General features: G+C 49.9%; 1 protein-coding gene across 1 annotated transcript in view; it reads left to right on the plus strand.

Moving 5' to 3' along the window:
* Positions 1–18,516, plus strand: part of ESYT3 (extended synaptotagmin 3) — a 51,070-nt gene that overhangs the window by 18,366 nt on the left and 14,188 nt on the right. The window contains exons 2-8 of the mRNA XM_010363309.2: positions 409–450; positions 3,522–3,656; positions 5,903–5,979; positions 7,504–7,570; positions 8,259–8,348; positions 8,926–8,981; positions 10,411–10,531. Coding sequence (XP_010361611.1) covers positions 409–450; positions 3,522–3,656; positions 5,903–5,979; positions 7,504–7,570; positions 8,259–8,348; positions 8,926–8,981; positions 10,411–10,531 — 588 coding nt within the window. The remainder of the gene's footprint in view (positions 1–408; positions 451–3,521; positions 3,657–5,902; positions 5,980–7,503; positions 7,571–8,258; positions 8,349–8,925; positions 8,982–10,410; positions 10,532–18,516) is intronic.

Genomic DNA, 18,516 nt, shown 5'->3' on the forward strand with positions numbered 1-18,516 from the left:
CATGTCCTCTCCCACCTCGGTCTAGGTGTGGGGCTGGGGTGGAGGGGAGGGGTGAAACCGTATGGAGTCCTGCCTTGCCTGCCACCGCGTGCCCAGAAACGCCCACGCGAGCCTTGGAGCTGGGCTGCACTGCGGAATCAGTGCCAGCTCGTTGTCTGTTGATTTGCTGCCTGCTCCACCGGATGATGCACTATTTGAGGGCAGGACCGGATCTGAGTTGCCAGGGGCTGGGCGCCCAGTGGGTGCTGAGAGCACACTTGTGACTCTGAGAGCACACTTGGAGGCAGCGGGGAGGAAGGGGTGAGGCGCAGCGCGTGGGCGGAATGGGGAACCCGCCAGGCTGGCTTGCTTGGTTCCCAGGGGGTGTGCGGCTTCAAGTCTAACTTCCCCTCGGGGTTTCTTTCCTAGATCCACTTCCCGGACGTGGAGCGGGTCGAGTGGGCCAACAAGGTAAGGCCGCTGGCAGGGCCTAGCAGGGCCGGAGGCACACCAGCCTCCAGCAGCCTGATGGGGGCCTGGCGGCAGTTCCCTTGCCTGAGGCGGGCAGGGATGCTCCCTGTCCCTCTTCTTTCACCAGGATGGCTTGCTTTTGTTAACAACAACAACAAATTTAAATTAATATGTGGTCACAGCAGAAAAGTTAGAAAATACAGAGAGGTATAGAGAAAAGTACAATCCCCACTGGCCCACCAGGTCGTGGAGCTGTACTTTCCTAGGGAGAGGAAGACATCAGTTAGACAACAGCTTCTGGACACCGCCTGGTTTCCTGCCTAGATCCAACACCATTGCTGCGCAATCTTGGGCAGACTGCCTAACGCCTCTGAGCTGGTTTCCTTATCCGTAAAATGGGAATAATTAGAGTCCTCGCCCTGGCTCGATTCACTGACGTCACTACTGTAATTGCTGTTAGGTCACTCCTGGGAACTCCCCTTGGGCTCTGCTGCCAGATGTCCCAAGGAGGCCCCTGCTGGATGATGACCCCTGGCTGAGCCCTCCCCAGCAGGAATCCCGACTTCACAGAGGACTAACCGGAGGCTTTCCCCTCCCTGATCTGCCCAGACCTGTCCCTAACTGTGAGGGCTCCATGGCAGCCCCCATCTCAAGTCTCCTGACTGAGGAATTTTTCTAATACAAACCTTGCCTCTGGGAGGAGGCTTAGCCCGTAGCAGGAATGACTTAGGTTAGGTATATGAAAGGACTTCCTGATGGATATTGATCCAAGATTGCTATTTTCAGATTACCAGAAGTGTCACTGCTGAGTGCATCAAAAAGCATTCCCTAGCAGGCCATGGTAGCACACACCAGGGTACCAATTCCTTGGGAGGCTGAGGCAGGAGGATTGCTTCAGCCCAGGAGTTCAAGGCCAGCTTGGGCAACATAGCAAGACTCCATGTCAAAAACAGCAACAAAAAAAGAACAGAGAACATTCTCAGCCTCTGGGTAAATTTGGAAGAGGCAGGTTGCTGCTTTAAGAGGAGTGACTGGGTTTCTGGGGATTCATGCAGGACCCAGTGCCTCTGGGGCAAACCTTGTAGAGTTCCTTCTGCACTGTGTTAGCTGGCTCATGGATCTCTGCCTGCATTACGTCTTTCTTTCAGTAATACACAGAGGCCTACATAAGGCATTGGAGATATAAGACTGTTGGGATATGAGGCTCCCACCTTTGTCTTGGATGGAGAGACAGAGACAGTTGTGTAGGAAAACCACATACTAGGGCACTGAGTATGTCCTAACGAGCTTTATACTCAGGAGGCACTTGGCCAGTGACAAACCAGAGAGACAGGAAGATGAGATCAGACCCGAGGAAGTAGAACCTGGGGTTTGGAGAGGCCTTTGAGAGAGATGGGAACAGTGAGCCCTAGAATCTCACAGCCTTTAGCCTCCTCTAGTGATGGCTTTGGAAGGGGCACATGGAGGAAGGACATGCATATTTAAACTGCAGCCCAAGCCCACAGGAAAGATACAGTCTTGTATCTCCAATGCTTTGTGTAGGCCTCTGTGTATTACTGAAAGAAAAGACGAAACACAGGCAGAGATCCATGAGCCAGCTAACGTAGTGCAGAAGGAGCTCTGCAAGGTTTGCCCCAGAGGCACTGGGTCCTGCATGAATCCCCAGAAACCCAGTCACTCCTCTTAAAGCAGCAACCTGCTTCTTCCAAATTCACCCAGAGGCTGAGAATGTTCTCTGTTTTATTTTTGCTGCTGTTGTTTTTGAGATGGCATCTTGCTATGTTGCCCAAGCTGGCCTTGAACTTCTGGGCTGAAACAATCCTCCTGCCTCAGCTTCCCAAGGAAGTTGGTACCCAGGTGTGTGCTACCGTGCCTGGCTAGGGAATGCTTTTTGATGCACTCAGCAGTGACACTTCTGGTAATGTGAAAATAGCAATCTTGGATCAACATCCATCAGCTCGGGTAACACAAGGGGACCCTATCTCTACAAAAACATTAAAAAGCCAGGTGTGGTGGTGCACGCTTGTAGTCCCAGCCACCCAGGAGGCTGTGGTGGGAGATCACCTAATCCGGGGAGGTCGAGGCTGCAGTCAGCTGTAATCATGCCACTGCACTCCAGCCTGGGTGACAGAGTGAGACCTTGTCTTAAAAGAAAAAAGAAGGCCAGGCGCCGTGGCTCACGCCTGTAATCCCAGCACTTTGAGAGGCCAAGGTGGACAGATCACTTGAGGCCAGGAGTTCAAGACCAGTCTGGGCAACATGGTGAAACCCCAACTCTACTAAAAAAAAAAAAAAAATTCACCAGGTGTGGTGGGAGGCACCTGTAATCTCAACTACTTGGGAGGCTGAGGCAGGAGAATCACTTGAATCAGGAGTTGGAGGTTGCAGTGAGCTGAGGACGTGCCACCGCACTCCAGCCTGGGCAACAAGAGCAAAACTCCATTTAAGAAAAAAAAAGATGATGGAGAAGACTTGCCCCAAACAGCATGTACCTGCTGGCTGGCCCTGCCTCCATTCCCCTCTGATTTCCACCATCCTCCTCTGTCTCTGCCATCTTCCTTCTCCTCAGGTCCTGCACTTGGTTCCCAAACCAGCACAGTGAGTCATTCTGCTGCAGAAATCGGGCAAAGGCTGCCTTTTCTGATTGCTGGAAAATTAAATCCACAGGAAACAATTTAACTTTCTTTCTGTAATTTTGTTCTTAAACTTCTTGCATCTACTACTTTTTGTTTAAACCACAGTGTAGAACGAGGTCATGTCTTAGCACAGAACTAAAGGGCTTCCTAATATTAAATGTAGTGAATATTTCATGGTGCTCTGCAGAATAGCACCAAATCTTGGGGTCCTGTCTGCATGGCAGTGGGAACCACGGCTGTGGTTATCAGATGTTTGAAGGACAGACAGATGAACAGGTGAGCAGATGGGTGGGCAGGCAGGCAGGTGAGTGCTGCAGCATAGGAAACCCCACCCCAAGACCAGGCTGCAGGGAATCAGGACCTTGTCCCATGCAGCTCTGGGTCTGCGGTGGGAGTATAGACCTGACTACCAAGGGCCTCTTCCCGTCTTCACAGATCATCTCTCAGACCTGGCCCTACCTGAGCATGATCATGGAAAGCAAGTTCCGGGAGAAACTTGAGCCCAAGATCCGGGAGAAGAGCATCCACCTGAGGACCTTTACCTTTACCAAGCTCTACTTTGGACAGAAGGTGGGTGTGTCTCGGGAGGGTCAGCCTGGACTGGCTGTGCAGTCTTTTCTCTGTCCCCTCTCCTCCTACCTTTCCCCCATCCAGGCCAGTCATATGACTGCAGAGATCCCACTAGACCTTACAAGGGGACACCCCCACCACCACCAACACCACCTGCATTTCCCAGCCTGTCAGCCTCAGTGGACGCCCTTCCTCCATATCCCTGTACCACCATCTCCCCAGGTTCCAAGGAAGCCTGGCTCAGAGGGAACAGAAAGGAGAGGTGGGAGGTATTTCCACTTTTCTTAAGGAAAACTTTGAAGACATGCCATGGTGGTAGCCAGACAGATAGAAAGATAGAAATCATAGTTGCTAACCTCAGTGCCGGTGACCACATGCTCACGGTTTGGGTAGTCGGTGCTGCCAAGCGCTTTATATTCTCCACTAATTGGCTGTTAGGTCACTCAGTGTCACAAGTCCATGCTAGTTCTGTGAAGATCAGCAGGTGTCCCAGGATGAAATGGTCTGTGGCCAACGAAGTTTGTGTCAGCACACCTAATGTCATGGTCCCTGTCTAGACTGGGCTTCCTGTTTCATGTTTCAGCCTTGGTGCCCTACTCCTCCTGCCTCGAAGTGCCCCCAGTGACTTGAGTCTTTTGATCATCCAAAATGTATCCCCCAGCCAGAGACCACTGTGACCAAGTAAATGAGAGGCATTGGCATCTGGTCTTCCCAGCAACGAGCAGGTGTCCAAGTACAGGCCAGCCTGCTGAGAGCTGTCTGCCAGCCCTGCCTGGCTAGCCCCTGGGCAGGGGTGGATTAGGCAGGCCTGAGCCCTGGAGATTGGGATTTCTGCCACTCAAACTGGCTTGTGCCAGCATCTGTTGGTTCATGCATTCATTGCTTGTTTCATTCACCTGTGACTTACTGAGCACGTGCTGTGTGCTAGGCATTATAGAGCTGGGTGTGGCTGCACCCCTTCTGTGGGAGGGACATATCAACCTGTGGATTACAACATGGCAGTATATGCATGCATGATGGCAGAGGAATGCGAGCTCAGAAATGGAGGTGTGGAGGGGCTGTGGGAGTCAGGGAAGACTTCCAGGAAACGGTGATGGCTCAGTTGGCTTTTGAAGAATTCAGCAGGCTAAGAGCCAAGAAGCTTGCAGAGTGCTGTGTTCACAGCAGAGCTTGCTCAGCCAGGCTGCTCCTCTGGTGGTTGTATCTATGGCAGGGGTCCCCAACTCTCAGTACCAGGCTACACACCAGGAGGTCAGCAGCCAGGACGAGCATTGCCGCCTGAGCTCCGCCTCCCGTCAGATCAGCAGCAGCATCATATTCTCATAGGAGCACAAACCCTACTGTGAACTGTGCATGTGAAGGATCTACGTTGCGCACTCCTTATGAGACTCTAATGCCCGATGATCTGAGGTGGAACCGTTTCATCCCAAAACCATTTCCCACCCCACCCCCGGTCTGTGGAAAAATTGTCTTCCAAGAAACTGGTCCCTGGTGCCAAAAAGATTACGGACCTTTGGTCTATGGGATGCAGCACTGCTGGCAAGCAATCCTAAGAAATGATATTTACCACATCAGAAGAACCTGGAGGGGAGCGCTGTAGGCTGAACAGATGTCCCAGGCCTGCAGGAGAAACACCTGCTTCCTAATCCTGGCATTCAGCGCTCTTCATGTCCTGGCCCCTCCCTCCTCCCCTCTGCTCTCCCACTCCCCACATGTCCCCTCCTCTCCATTGTGGGGTCACAGAGGACTCCTCACACGACCCTCCTGGGCTTGGCCAGGACCCAGTGCACTCACCACACGCCCTTTCTTCACACACCCATAAACATTATTTTTTTCAGCTGCCATAGGCGTTCATTAACACCCGTGAGTACTGCCAGCTTCCTCCAGTTCCCATGCCTATGCCCAGCTCCACCCTGTGCTGTGGGGCCAGTGACTTGACTTCTCTAAGCTCCAGTTTCCTCACGTGTAAAGGGAAAGGACCCACTTCCAGAGTTTGCTATCGGGCATGAACAACAGGCCTGGCCTCAGGGCCACTCTGTGGTTGTGTGAGTAGTGGCAGGAAGGGAGAGAAAGGAGGGGCACATTCTAGGGAGGGATGTCTCCGGGCTGCAGGATAGATTTACATGTCTGTGCCTCATCCTGGTGGTCATACTTGTTGCTGATAAAGCCCAGTGCCGGGGGAAGGGCTGGCAGCTGTCCCCTGCTACAAGAAGCGTCTGACCTAGCCCTGTTGGCATTTCTTCCAGTGCCCCAGGGTCAACGGTGTCAAGGCACATACTAACAAGTGCAATCGAAGGCGTGTGACTGTGGACCTGCAGATCTGGTGAGCTCTATCGGGCCGGGTATGGGTTTCAGGGTGTGAAGGGGACACTCTGGGAACAGCCAGTTTGAAGATGGAGTAGTATATATACACTCTGACTTGGGATGTACAACCCCTCACAGGACGCTCCCCTCCTCCCAGCTTCTCCCATCCCCTGGCATACTCTGCGTTCCAAGTACTGGGCAGCAGAGCTTTCTTAGAAGCCAGGGCTGGTCACTTGGAGGGTCAGACCAGCTGCCTCAGAGAGGATGTGTCTGGTGGGAGCAAGTGTGACAAGAAGATGTGAGGATTCATGGTGAGGCCCAGGGAGCTCTAAGCACAGGCTGTGAGAGGTCAGCTGGAGACCTGGGCTCTGCGGCACCTCAGGAAAATAGAGAATGCAAAGACACATAAGCGACTAGTTCAGGGGGTTGGGCAAGGATATCTCTTTGAAATGAGGTTCATAATGGGAGTGAGTCAGGAAGAAGGGGGATTCAGTCCAGGAAGCCTTCCTGGAAGTGGCAAGATTTGCACTAAAAAGACAAAGGATGAACTTCTGAGGATCCAGAGTGTTGCCCTTCCTTTCCCATGTCTCATTCTGTCCTTAGCCTAGAGGCTGGCACTGACAGCATGTTGGGAAGATAGGAGCCAGTTCTTCGGACCACCTGTCCCCATTTGGGGGCTGGTCCCAAGTGTGTTGGGATGGTGACAGGCTATGAGGTGCTCCCAACCCCTGGGGCTGTGCCACGAGATCCTTGTAGAAATAGGGCACATCGAGGTTGTGTGGCCCACTCAGCTGCCCAGGCAGCTCCCAGGGTCCCCATTTCCCCTGTCTGGCTCACTCCTGCCCTTTCAAGAGGCACTCAGTTTTTGCACAACTTGTGACATTGGGCTCCTCTGCCTGTGCCCTGCACGTGTGTGCTGGCTGCCCTCTCCCTCCCGAGTCTCCTTCAGTGCTTTCACAGGATCTGCTGATCTTGACCCTCAAGGGCACCCATTCTGGGCTCCCTGTGCCCATCACCTGGCGAGAGCCACTGGATGGACTCGGGCTTCTGTACTGAAGCCTGAGGCTTTGTTACCTTTGCCCACCAGCCCCAGCAGCACTTGGGATGTATGCAGTGGGGGCTGCTTCTGTGTCCCCATGAAAGACACCTGGGCAGAGATGGGACGGGGGACAGCAGGGGTGGAAAGGTGGGCAGTGTGTTTATCAAGAGCCCCTCCTTTTCATCTTCAGGGTATCGTGGGGTGAGGTGAGTGCCTAGAGTCACTGCTGTCATGGTCAGAGATGAGGATACGCCTGGGATACCTGAATGCAGGGGTGCACAGCGGCTGCCTCCTGGGGTCTGGGCTTGGATCAGGGTCTGGGTCAGGTCTGAGCAGAGCTGAGAAAGGCTGAGGCTACTAGGCCATGTGCCCAGTACACAGAGCTCAGGGCTGGCAGCTGGCTGCCTGGGCTCAGGCTGTGTGACACTGGGCAAGTTTTCCAACCTCTCTGAGCAGGTGGACCTGTCCCTCCTCCCCACCTTCCTTCTCCACCCCCCATTTCAGCTACATCGGGGACTGTGAGATCAGTGTGGAGCTGCAGAAGATTCAGGCTGGTGTGAACGGGATCCAGGTGGGTGGAGCCCGGTGGGGCTGCCTCTCTTCCAGCCCCCAGGGTGGGGATCAGGGAAGGGGAAGCCGGGTCATGCCAGAGTAGGCTGCAGAAGGCGGTGGCGACACTAAACACAGAGGATGGTGACTACAGAGGAGCTGTAGGCCTGAGGGTCACACGGCCAGGAAGTGGTGGCGGGGCTTCACCAACCCACTACTGTACTCTAGAGACCCCCAGCCTCATCTGACTGCAGAGGCCCTGGAGAGGCTTTGGCTGCCTGGTGAGGAGAGAGGTGGTGTTCATGTAGCGATGGAAAGCCATTGCTTAGAGACTGAGGTGGACCCAGGAGGTGAAAATAACTCTCAGCGGGAGTAGAAGAGCTGATTTGGGCCTGAAAATCATTCCTGGGTCCTTGCTGACTGGGCCAGCCCAAAACTTGGCAAAGACTATAGGTCTCTCAGGCCAGCACACCTGTGGAGGGCAGTGGGGCCAGCTCAGGGCCCCTTGGTAGCTGGCAAGAGGTGGCAGCTGTGTCCAGGCCTCGGCACCTTAAGTATGGTTCCTGCTGTGAGAGCAGGCGGCCTGCGGCAGGTGGTCCTGACGTGGGGCAGCATGGGCATGAAATGAGGCAGCAGATGGCCTCAGCTGAGCCCAGCAGGCATGGGGAGAAAGGAGGCCTGGGCCCCTCACGGGCCCTCTGCCTATCCAGTTGCAGGGCACCCTGCGGGTCATCCTGGAGCCCCTGCTAGTGGACAAGCCCTTTGTGGGAGCCGTGACTGTGTTCTTCCTTCAGAAGCCGGTGAGTCCCAGGGACTGCGGTAAGCCTGCTGCTCCCTGGGAGTAGGCACTGGTCTGCTGGGCCCTAGACATTGGGTTTGAGCCCAAGAATGGACATTGTCCAAGCCCACCGAGACCTGGGCAGTCACACTCCTTATCTCATTTAATCCTTAAGGCAGCTTGAGCTAGACTCTGCCCTCCCCAAGATGAGGCAGCTAAGCTCAGAGAAGGTCACACAGACGGTCTGAATTGGAGCCGAGGCTCAAACTCAGAGTTGTCAAAGTCCAGACCAGCCTGTGGCCATGTGGACAATCCCACTCCTATGGGGGTTCTACCCAGGAAGCAGCAGGTTCCACAACCCCTGCCCCATCCTGAACTGAGGCCTGGGCCCTCAATACCGCTAGATGCTTGAGCTGGGCTGGGAAGGTGGCCTTGCCTGCCTGACACCCTGGCAGAGGGTGCTCTGCCTGCTTTCCCCCAAACCCCCACCCCGGCAGGCTGGGTTCTCCATGCACGTGGGTGTGAGGCTCTTGGCAGGGGGTTCTCAGCCCTGGGCTCCCAGCCCTTTCCAGACTAATAGCTTCCCTCTGCCCCTGAAGCACCTACAGATCAACTGGACTGGCCTGACCAACCTGCTGGATGCACCGGGAATAAAGTAGGTGCCTGGGAGAGCCTCGAGGGAGATCGTAAGTGTGGGGGCCTCCAGGGCTCTGCAGCCAGTGATGGGAGCTGAGCGATGGTGGTGCCTTCCCTCCTGGTGCTCCCTGCAGAGGGAGATGCACTGGTCTGTTTGAAGTGGGAGTGGGAGTGGGAGGCTAACGGTGTTGTGTGGCCTCTGTGGGTGTGCACTGTGCCAGCACAACCCCACCCACACCACACACACACACACACACCCATGTAGTAGGCAAGAAGTCCTTTGCTGAATGTTGGGCTGACGTTCAGGTCCCCGTCCTGGTGCAGGGGAGAGTGGCTGTGTCTGCTGAGATGTGGTCCGAGGGGAGGCTGTGTGGCTGTGGAACCAGAGGCAGCCAGCTCCTGGCTCTGTCACTTAGCAACTGAGTGAATGTGGAGAAGTTGCTTCACCTCTCTGGGCTCTTCCTCGTAAAAGGGGAGCCTGGTTCCTCTGCCTTGGGTCCCTCGGAGGACACTCAGCTGTGTGGTGGCAGCACATTGGGTGTGGACACACGAGTGTCCTCCTTTTTTCCTCACTGTACCCCTCCCAAACCAAATGTGTGGTGAGAAGCCTATGTGACTTCCCCTGACCGTGGTCACAAACATAGGCATGGAAGGGGCACTGTCACAGCAGAGGCCAGTGAGGAGCAGCTGGTCCTAGAGAGCTCGCCATCGGGGGGCAAGTGAAGGCTCCTCTCAGAGCCCCAGGCCCCATGAGAGGAGCAGAGAAGGGCACCAGCCCTATTGGACACACCTCCCCAAGAGGAAGGGACAGTTGGACTGGCCAGGGCTGGCACCAGCTGGCTCGTCAGGCTCGGGAGGGCCGCTGACTCACTCATTCACTGACATCTGCATGGATCTCACCCACACTGGACAAAGGGAATCCAGGCATGCGTTCTTTTATTCAAAAAGTATTTACTGAGCATTTACACCGTGCCAGCCCTGTTCCAGGCACCATCCCTGACCCCCAGTACCAGGAGGTGGAGTCAAGCAACAAACAACCCCAGGAACATGCATTTTTAGCCCCAGGTTAGAGGTGAGGATGCTGAGGCCCAGAGAGGTTAGTGACTTGCCAAGGCCACACAGCTAGTCGGTGGTGGAGCTGAGATTCTAACACAGGCATCAACCTTGCTCTTAGCCACCGTGCTGTGTGACCTCCAAGAACAAAGTAGCCTGGAGACAGAGGGAGTCAGGGACATGTAGGTGGGAGGACTGCTGCTGAGATAGAATGTCAGGGGCTGTCACGATGTATAGGCACACCCACCCCTACCCAGGCAAGTGGGGTCAGGGCTGTTCTCTAGGTGGGGCCCACCCTACCAGGCTGGGCTCCTGGTTTCTACTAGGGATGGAGTGGCAGGTGGCATGGGGGAGGCAGTGGCACCCCTCCACAGCTGGTCCTGCCTTGTGTCCAGTGAGGTGTCCGACAGCCTGCTGGAGGACCTCATTGCTGCCCACCTGGTGCTGCCTAACCGTGTGACTGTGCCTGTGAAGAAGGGGCTGGATCTGACCAACCTGCGCTTCCCTCTGCCCTGCGTGAGTACCCAGTACTGGCCACAGACCAGCCTGCTGGGAGGCAGCGCAAATATCCTCTCAGCCTTCACATGTGGTGCACTGGCTTTATTTCACACTAATGCTTGATGGTCCCAGAATAACGGTACAAACCCCATTGCCCACGTCATAATTACTAAAGACATTTTGTCCTTGGGGTGTATCCCACTTGGGAGGTGGTGTCAAATTTATTGCATTTTAAACTTACTTGGAATATTTCCTGTTTGTGACAACTGGCCATGAATATTTACATTGACTTGTTTCATTCTATTCTCCATTTTTAGGGTTTTTTACCTTAACTTCCTTTTACAATTATGTAAAGTAGTTGTATGCTTCCAAAGTTCAACTAAAAAAGAAATTACATTTTTTTTTTTATTATACTTTAAGTTCTAGGGTACATGTGCATAACGTGCAGGTTTGTTACATATGTATACTTATGCCATGTTGGTGTGCTGCACCCATCAACTCGTCAGCACCCATCAATTCATCATTTATATCATGTATAACTCCCCAATGCAATCCCTCCCTCCTCCCCCCTCCCCATGATAGGCCCCAGTGTGTGATGTTCCCCTTCCCAAGTCCAAGTGATCTCATTGTTCAGTTCCCACCTATGAGTGAGAACATGCGGTGTTTGGTTTTCTCTTCTTGTGATAGTTTGCTAAGAATGATGGTTTCCAGCTGCATCCATGTCCCTACAAAGGACGCAAACTCATCCTTTTTTATGGCTGCATAGTATTCCATGGTGTATATGTGCCACATTTTCTTAATCCAGTCTGTCACAGATGGACATTTGGGTTGATTCCAAGTCTTTGCTATTGTGAATAGTGCCGCAATAAACATACGTGTGCATGTGTCTTTGTAGTAGAATAACTTATAATCCTTTGGGTATTTACCCAGTAGTGGGATGGCTGGGTCATATGGTACATATAGTTCTAGATCCTTGAGGAATTGCCATGCTGTTTTCCATAATGGTTGAACTAGTTTACAATCCCACCAACAGTGTAAAAGTGTTCCTATTTCTCCACATCCTCTCCAACACCTGTTGTTTCCTGACTTCTTAATGATTGCCATTCTAACTGGTGTGAGATGGTATCTCATTGTGGTTTTGATTTGCATTTCTCTGATGGCGAATGACGATGAGCATATTTTCATGTGTCTGTTGGCTGTATGAATGTCTTCTTTTGAGAAATGTCTGTTCATATCCTTTCCCCACTTTTTGATGGGGTTGTTTGTTTTTTTCTTGTAGATTTGTTTGAGTTCTTTGTAGATTCTGGATATTAGCCCTTTGTCAGATGAGTAGGTTGCAAAAATTTTCTCCCATTCTGTAGGTTGCCTGTTCACTCTGATGGTAGTTTCTTTTGCTGTGCAAAAGCTCTTTAGTTTAATTAGATCCCATTTGTCAATTTTGGCTTTTGCTGCCGTTGCTTTTGGTGTTTTAGACATGAAGTCCTTGCCCATGCCTATGTCCTGAATGGTACTACCTAGATTTTCTTCTAGGGTTTTTATGGTATTAGGTCTAACATTTAAGTCTCTAATCCATCTTGAATTAATCTTCGTATAAGGGGTAAGGAAAGGATCTAGTTTCAGCTTTCTACTTATGGCTAGCCAATTTTCCCAGCACCATTTATTAAATAGGGAATCCTTTCCCCATTTCTTGTTTCTCTCAGGTTTGTCAAAGATCAGATGGCTTTAGATGTGTGGTATTATTTCTGAGGGCTCTGTTCTGTTCCATTGGTCTATATCTCTGTTTTGGTACCAGTACCATGCTGTTTTGGTTACTGTAGCCTTGTAGTATAGTTTGAAGTCAGGTAGCGTGACGCCTCCAACTTTGTCCTTTTGACTTAGGATTGTCTTGGCAATGCGGGCTCTTTTTTGGTTCCATATGAACTTTAAAGCAGTTTTTTCCAATTCTGTGAAGAAACTCATTGGTAGCTTGATGGGGATGGCATTGAATCTATAAATAACCTTGGGCAGTATGGCCATTTTCACAATATTGATTCTTCCTGTCCATGAGCATGGTATGTTCTTCCATTTGTTTGTGTCCTCTTTGATTTCACTGAGCAGTGGTTTGTAGTTCTCCTTGAAGAGGTCCTTTACATCCCTTGTAAGCTGGATTCCTAGGTATTTTATTCTCTTTGAAGCAATTGTGAATGGAAGTTCATTCCTGATTTGGCTCTCTGCTTGTCTGTTACTGGTGTATAAGAATGCTTGTGATTTTTGCACATTAATTTTGTATCCTGAGACTTTGCTGAAGTTGCTTATCAGCTTAAGGAGATTTTGGGCTGAGACAATGGGGTTTTCTAAATATACAATCATGTCATCTGCAAACAGGGACAATTTGACTTCTTCTTTTCCTAACTGGATACCCTTGATTTCTTTCTCTTGCCTGATTGCCCTAGCCAGAACTTCCAACACTATGTTGAATAGGAGTGGTGAGAGAGGGCATCCCTGTCTTGTGCCAGTTTTCAAAGGGAATTTTTCCAGTTTTTGCCCATTCAGAATGATATTAGCTGTGGGTTTGTCATAAATAGCTCTTATTATTTTGAGGTACGTTCCATCAATACCGTATTTATTGAGCGTTTTTAGCATGAAGGGCTGTTGAATTTTGTCAAAAGCCTTTTCTGCATCTATTGAGATAATCATGTGGTTCTTGTCTTTGGTTCTGTTTATATGCTGGATTACGTTTATTGATTTGCGAATGTTGAACCAGCCTTGCATCCCAAGGATGAAGCCCACTTGATCATGGTGGATAAGCTTTTTGATGTGCTGCTGGATCCGATTTGCCAGTATTTTATTGAGGATTTTTGCATCGATGTTCATCAGGGATATTGGTCTAAAATTCTTTTTTGTTGTGTCTCTGCCAGGCTTTGGTATCAGGATGATGTTGGCCTCATAAAATGAGTTAGGGAGGATTCCCTCTTTTTCTATTGATTGGAATAGTTTCAGAAGGAATGGTACCAGCTCCTCCTTGTACCTCTGGTAGAATTCAGCTGTGAATCCATCTGGTCCTGGACTTTTTTTGGTGGGTAGGCTATTAATTGTTGCCTCAATTTCAGAGCCTGCTATTGGTCTATTCAGGGATTCAACTTCTTCCTGGTTTAGTCTTGGGAGAGTGTAAGCGTCCAGGAAATTATCCATTTCTTCTAGATTTTCTAGTTGATTTCCATAGAGGCGTTTATAGTATTCTCTGATGGTAGTTTGTATTTCTGTGGGGTCGGTGGTGATATCCCCTTTATCATTTTTTATTGCGTCTATTTGATTCCTCTCTCTTTTCTTCTTTATTAGTCTTGCTAGCAGTCTGTCAATTTTGTTGATCTTTTCAAAAAACCAACTCCTGGATTCATTGATTTTTTGGAGGGTTTTTTGTGTCTCTATCTCCTTCAGTTCTGCTCTGAATCTTAGTTATTTCTTGCCTTCTGCTAGCTTTTGAATGTGTTTGCTCTTGCCTCTCTAGTTCTTTTAATTGTGATGTTAGAGTGTCCATTTTAGATCTTTCCTGCTTTCTCTTGTGGGCATTTAGTGCTATAAATTTCCCTCTACACACTGCTTTAAATGTGTCCCAGAGATTCTGGTATGTTGTATCTTTGTTCTCATTGGTTTCAAAGAACATCTTTATTTCTGCTTTCATTTCATTATGTACCCAGTAGTCATTCAGGAGCAGGTTGTTCAGTTTCCATGTAGTTGAGCGGTTTTGATTGAGTTTCTTAGTCCTGAGTTCTAGTTTGATTGCACTGTGGTCTGAGAGACAGTTTGTTATAATTTCTGTTCTTTTACATTTGCTGAGGAGTGCTTTACTTCCAATTATGTGGTCAATTTTGGAATAAGTGCGATGTGGTGCTGAGAAGAATGTATATTCTGTTGATTTGGAGTGGAGAGTTCTATAGATGTCTATTAGGTCTGCTTGGTGCAGAGATGAGTTCAATTCCTGGATATCCTTGTTAACTTTCTGTCTCGTTGATCTGTCTAATGTTGACAGTGGAGTGTTGAAGTCTCCCATTATTATTGTATGGGAGTCTAAGTCTCTTTGTAAGTCTCTAAGGACTTGCTTTATGAATCTGGGTGCTCCTGTATTGGGTGCATATATATTTAGGAGAGTTAGCTCTTCCTGTTGAATTGATCCCTTTACCATTATGTAATGGCCTTCTTTGTCTCTTTTGATCTTTGAGGGTTTAAAGTCTGTTTTATCAGAGACTAGGATTGCAAGCCCTGCTTTTTTTTGTTCTCCATTTGCTTGGTAGATCTTCCTCCATCCCTTTATTTTGAGCCTATGTATGTCTCTGCATGTGAGATGGGTCTCCTGAATACAGCAGACTGATGGGTCTTGACTCTTTATCCAGTTTGCCAGTCTGTGTCTTTTAATTGGAGCATTTAGTCCATTAACATTTAAGGTTAATATTGTTATGTGTGAACTTGATCCTGTCATTATGATATTAACTGGTTATTTTGCTCGTTAGTTGATGCAGTGTCTTCCTAGCCTCGATGGTCTTTACATTTTGGCATGTTTTTGCAATGGCTGGTACCGGTTTTTCCTTTCCATGTTTAGGGCTTCCTTCAGGGTCTCTTGTAAGGCAGGCCTGGTGGTGACAAAATCTCTAAGCATTTGCTTATCTGTAAAGGATTTTATTTCTCCTTCACTTATGAAACTTAGTTTGGCTGGATATGAAATTCTGGGTTTAAAATTTTTTTCTTTAAGAAGGTTGAATATTGGCCCCCACTCTCTTCTGGCTTGTAGAGTTTCTGCCGAGAGATCTGCTGTTAGTCTGATGGGCTTCCCTTTGTGGGTAACCCGACCTTTCTCTCTGGCTGCCCTTAAGATTTTTTCCTTCATTTCAACTTTGGTGAATCTGGCAATTATGTGTCTTGGAGTTGCTCTTCTGGAGGAGTATCTTTGTGGCGTTCTCTGTATTTCCTGAATTTGAATGTTGGCCTGCCCTACTAGGTTGGGGAAGTTCTCCTGGATGATATCCTGAAGAGTGTTTTCCAACTTGGTTCCATTTTCCCCCTCACTTTCAGGCACCCCAATCAGACGTAGATTTGGTCTTTTTACATAATCCCATACTTCTTGCAGGCTTTGTTCATTTCTTTTTCTTCTTTTTTCTTTTGGTTTCTCTTCTCGCTTCATTTCATTCATTTGATCCTCAATCGCTGATACTCTTTCTTCCAGTTGATCGAGTCGGTTACTGAAGCTTGTGCATTTGTCACATATTTCTCGTGTCATGGTTTTCATCTCTGTCATTTCGTTTATGATCTTCTCTGCATTAATTAGTCTAGTTGTCAATTCTTCCACTCTTTTTTCAAGATTTTTAGTTTCTTTGCGCTGGATACGTAATTCCTCCTTTAGCTCTGAGAAGTTTGATGGACTGAAGCCTTCTTCTCTCATCTCGTCAAAGTCATTCTCTGACCAGCTTTGATCTGTTGCTGGCGATGGGCTGCGCTCCTTTGCAGGGGGAGATGTGCTCTTATTTTTTGAATTTCCAGCTTTTCTGCCCTGCTTCTTCCCCATCTTTGTGGTTTTATCTGTCTCTGGTCTTTGATGATGGTGACGTACTACTGGGGTTTTGGTATAGGTATCCTTCCTGTTTGATAGTTTTCCTTCTGACAGTCAGAAGGACTGTCTGTTGGTCTGTTGGAGATTGCTTGAGGTCCACTCCAGACCCTGTTTGCCTGGGTATCAGCAGCAGAGGTTGCCGAAGATAGAATATTGCTGAACAGCGAGTGTACCTGTCTGATTCTTCCTTAGGAAGTTTCCTCTCAGGGGTGTACTCCACCCTGTGAGGTGTGGGGTGTCAGACTGCCCCTAGTGGGGGATGTCTCCCAGCTAGGCTACTCAGGGGTCAGGGACCCACCTGAGCAGGCAGTCTGTCCCTTCTCAGATCTCAACCTCCGCGTTGGGAGATCCACGGCTCTCCCCAAAGCTGTCAGACAGAGTCGTTCGCGTCTGCACCGGCCCCCGCTGCTTCCCCTGTTGGTCTTCAGCTGTGCGCTGTCCCCAGAGGTGGAGACTACAGAGACAGGCAGGCTTCCTTGAGCTGCTGTGAGCTCCACCCAGTTCGAGCTTCCCAGCGGCTTTGTTTACCTACTTAAGCCTCAGCAATGGCGGGCGCCCCTCCCCCAGCCTCGCTGCTGCCTTGCGGATAGATCGCCGCAGACTGCTGTGTTAGCAGTGAGGGAGGCTCCGTGGGCGTGGGACCCTCCCGACCAGGTGTGGGATATATTCTCCTGGTGTGCCTGTTTGCTTAAAGCGCAGTATTGGGGTGGGAGTTACCCGATTTTCCAGGTGTTGTGTGTCTCAGTTCCCCTGGCTAGGAAAACGGATTCCCTTCCCCCTTGCGCTTCCAGGTGAGGCGATGCCTCGCCCTGCTTCAGCTCTCGCTGGTCGGGCTGCAGCAGCTGACCAGCACCGATTGTTCGGCACTCCCTAGTGAGATGACCCCAGTACCTCAGTTGAAAATGCAGAAATCACCGGTCTTCTGTGTCGCTTGCGCTGGGAGTTGGAGACTGGAGCTGTTCCTATTCGGCCATCTTGCTCCGCCCAAAACAAATTACATTTTAAGGAGTCTGGCTTCTATCCCTTGTTCCCTCCACCTACTCCCCACCCTTCACTTATAAGTAATAGTTTATCCTTCCATTTTATTGATTGATTGATTGGGTCTTGCTCTGTTGCCTAGCTAGGCTGGAGTGCAGTGGCACAATCACAGCTCACTGCAGCCTCCACCTCTTGGGCTCAAGCAGTCCTCCTGCCTCAGCCTTCCGAGTAGCTGGGACTACAGCTGTGCACTACCACGCCTGGCTAATTTTTGTATTTTTTGTAGAGACAGGGTTTTGCCACATTGGCCAGGCTGGTCTCAAACTCCTGGGCTCAAGTGATCTACCTGCCTCAGCCTCCCAAAGTGCTGGGATTACAGGCATGAGCCACTACACCTGGCTGTTACTTAATATGAACAAATACATATATATGGTCATATGACACATATTTGCTTATATTCAAATTCCCCCTTTCTTCGATAGATGGCAGCATAGTATAGTTTTCCCCAGTGTGCTTTTTTTGGGGGGGCATTGGGGGAAGGTGGTGGTGGGGAGTCTTGCACTGTGATCCAGGCTGGAATGCAGTGGCGCGATCTTGGCTCACTGCAACCTCCGCCTCCCAGGTTCAAGTGATTCTCCAGCCTCAGCCTTCTTAGTAGCTGGGACTACAGGCACACGCCACCGAGCCTGGCTAATTTTTGTATTTTTAGTAGAGACTGGGTTTTACCATGTTGGCGAGGCTGGTCTCGAACTCCTGACCTCAGGTGATCTGCCCACTTCGGCCTCCCAAAGTGCTGGGATTACAGGCGTAAGCACTGCGCCTGGCCCCCAGTGTGCTTTTAACACTGAGTGTGTCATGGGGATCATGCCATGATAGTGTAGATTAGAGATCTTCCACATTCTTTTTAAGAGCTCCAAAGTACTTCACTATGGGCATGTACTGAAGTTTATTCAACACAGTTTCTATTGATGGACCATTATGTTGTGTTGGGTCTTTCACTATTACAAATAGTAGTGTAATAAATAGCCTTGCATACATGTCTTTATATTTTTGCTAGTATGCCCTTGGGACAGATTCCTAGAAGTGGGATTTCTGGGTCAAAGAGTAAATGCATATGTATTTACTAATACTAAAAAAAAATTCTAGGAAGGAGATATACCTCAAAGCCCATGAACTATGCCTTTCCTAATTCCTGTGCTCCTGTCTTTATTAACAGAGTTATATCTCTTTCATTTCCTTTTAAACATCTATCCATGCAAGTGTTGGGGGAGGGTCTGCCCTATAGCACAGTCCAGAGTGTGGTGGGGATGAGGCTCAGTGTTGGGGCCTTTAGGAGTGCAGGGACCTCCTGTCAGCAGCCGGCATTGCCCACAGGGGCCAGGAGACGGGATGCTAGAACTCCCTTGTAGAAGTCTACATGTAGGACACACAACAGAGGGGGCTA

This window comes from Rhinopithecus roxellana, chromosome 1 (genome assembly GCF_007565055.1).
Source record: "Rhinopithecus roxellana isolate Shanxi Qingling chromosome 1, ASM756505v1, whole genome shotgun sequence".
NCBI classification, from domain to species: Eukaryota; Metazoa; Chordata; class Mammalia; order Primates; family Cercopithecidae; genus Rhinopithecus; species Rhinopithecus roxellana.